Source organism: Sorex fumeus, unplaced genomic scaffold (assembly GCF_029834395.1).
Source record: "Sorex fumeus unplaced genomic scaffold, SorFum_2.1 ptg000034l, whole genome shotgun sequence".
Taxonomy (NCBI): domain Eukaryota; kingdom Metazoa; phylum Chordata; class Mammalia; order Eulipotyphla; family Soricidae; genus Sorex; species Sorex fumeus.
In genome coordinates this window covers 39,533,709-39,535,849 of record NW_026606091.1, presented here as the reverse complement: position 1 = coordinate 39,535,849, position 2,141 = coordinate 39,533,709, and the positions used below count along the sequence as shown (strand labels likewise).

At 34.0% G+C, this 2,141-nt stretch overlaps 1 protein-coding gene across 1 annotated transcript; it reads right to left on the bottom strand.

The window, feature by feature from the left end:
• Nucleotides 1-576: 576 nt before the first annotated feature.
• Nucleotides 577-1,533, bottom strand: LOC130026646 (olfactory receptor 13C8). The gene has a single exon (XM_056117476.1). It carries the CDS (start codon nucleotides 1,531-1,533, stop codon nucleotides 577-579), a length of 957 nt encoding a protein of 318 aa, XP_055973451.1.
• Between the last annotated feature and the right edge of the window lie 608 nt (nucleotides 1,534-2,141).

The following is a 2,141-nucleotide window of genomic DNA, read 5'->3' as shown; positions in this document are numbered from 1 at the left end:
GCATGTTATCTGTGTGTTAGCTCTCTCACTCCAAATTTTCTTTTGAAATAAACTTTTTCATCTCAGACATGAAAGGTGCACATTTCTTTTTTTATTTATAATGTGCTTTATTTATTGAGCATATGTTATTAATCAGGCTGTCTTTTAGATTGTTGTATAAAAACAGAAGTTCTTATTCTCAGAGAACCTATGTGTGTGGAAAAAACAAATTACAAATAAATATATACTGTTATATATTAATATTCCATTGTATAATTAATGAATGATATCTCAATTTCAGATTACAAAGCACTCCTTAGGACACCTTTTGTCTTTAGTAATTTTTGAAGGTTTAGAGCAACTATGCTTTGCTGTGACTTCTTATGATATTCAAAATTTACACATCTATTTTTAAATCACAAGAATATTTTATTTCTGTAGTTAGAACAAACACCTAATACTAAAAGAAGCAATCACAATATTTCTATCTTATGTTTTCAAATACCACATCATGAATTTGTTTCATATGATAATTTTCTTTTTGAACTTTGCATCTGCTGTAGCTGGGATCCCAAGTCACATTGTGTAAATCAGTATTCATATCCTGTCAGAGAACTTTGTCCTGTACAGCATGTTCTTCATAGCAGTCTTTACATCCTTGTTCCTCAGACTATAGATGAGAGGATTCAGCATGGGGGTCACCACTCCATAGAAGAGGGAGATGAGAGCGTCAAAGATGTCTTGGTTATCGGCTGAGTTTTTAGACTTGGGCTTTGCATACATGAAGAAAATGGTTCCATAGAATATAATCACCACTGTCAAATGAGCTGAGCAGGTGGAAAAGGCCTTACGCTTTCCTTCAGTAGAGGGGATCATCAGAATAGTGGCAACAATAAAAATGTAGGAGATGGAAATTATTAACAGTGGAATAACCAGAAATATCAGATTTGACCCTGCCATGCTTATCACATTGATTGTAATATCAGAACAGGCCAGTTTTAGGATAGCCAGAATTTCACAGACAAAGTGATAAATGACATTATTTGCGCAGAATGATAATTGTATTGCAAGAGATGTCTGCACCATTGAATCAACAAACCCAGCAACCCAGGATCCTACTGCCAGGGGCACATAAACACTTTTGCTCATGATGACAGTGTATCTCAGTGGGTAGCAGATGGCTATGTAGCGATCAAGTGCCATCATGCCTAGAAGTATACACTCTGTGGCCCCCATGGCAAATGAGAGAAACATTTGCACCAGGCACCCAGAGAATGAAATCCTTTTTCTCACTGTCAGAAAATTATCAAGTATTAATGGGACAGAAGAACTTGTGTAGCAAATGTCCAAGAAGGAAAGATTACAGAGGAAAAAATACATAGGGGTGTGTAAGTGGGAATCATTGATGATTACTGTGATAAGGATTCCATTTCCCAGCAGGATAATCAGGTACATCCATACAACTAGAACAAATAAAACTGTCTGTAGCTTTGGATGGGCAGAAAGCCCAATGAGGATAAATTCTGTCAACATGGAACCATTATTTCTTTCCATATTACATATGCCCTTTCTCCAGCAGAACTCTATGAATGACAGAACAGAAATTTATTAATACAGTGTTGGTGAGAGCTACCTCCTTTAAGACTCATATTTGTATTACTCAAGTTCTGTATATGGAAACATGAGTATTTTTCAAGAGTTTTTTTTCTTGTTTGTTTGTTTTTCAACTATGAATCAAACCAGTAGAGCAGGAATCTTAACTAGATTTTCTCAAAGTTGAGAGAGAACATATTTTTTTAAAGGATGTTTGGATGACAAAACAATTTATCGTATTTACTCGTTCTTTCTCTTAACAGTTCTGAGTTTTTATACTAAGGGTGAACTAGTCTCTTATGGCATGGATGCAGTAGAAAGTTGTGCTTAGAACATTGCAACCTATATCTTTATATCAGTACAGAGTCTATCTCAATCTTTAAAGGATATATGGGTTAAAAAGTTTTAATACATATGAATTGGAAATATTTACAATGACAATTACAACATAAACAGAGATGTAATGGTATTTGCTATAGACACCTAATTCGTTCATTTTATACTTCATATAAAATTTAGGCATAAATGTTAATAATAATACTATATTTGAACTGTATGTTTAACTATGT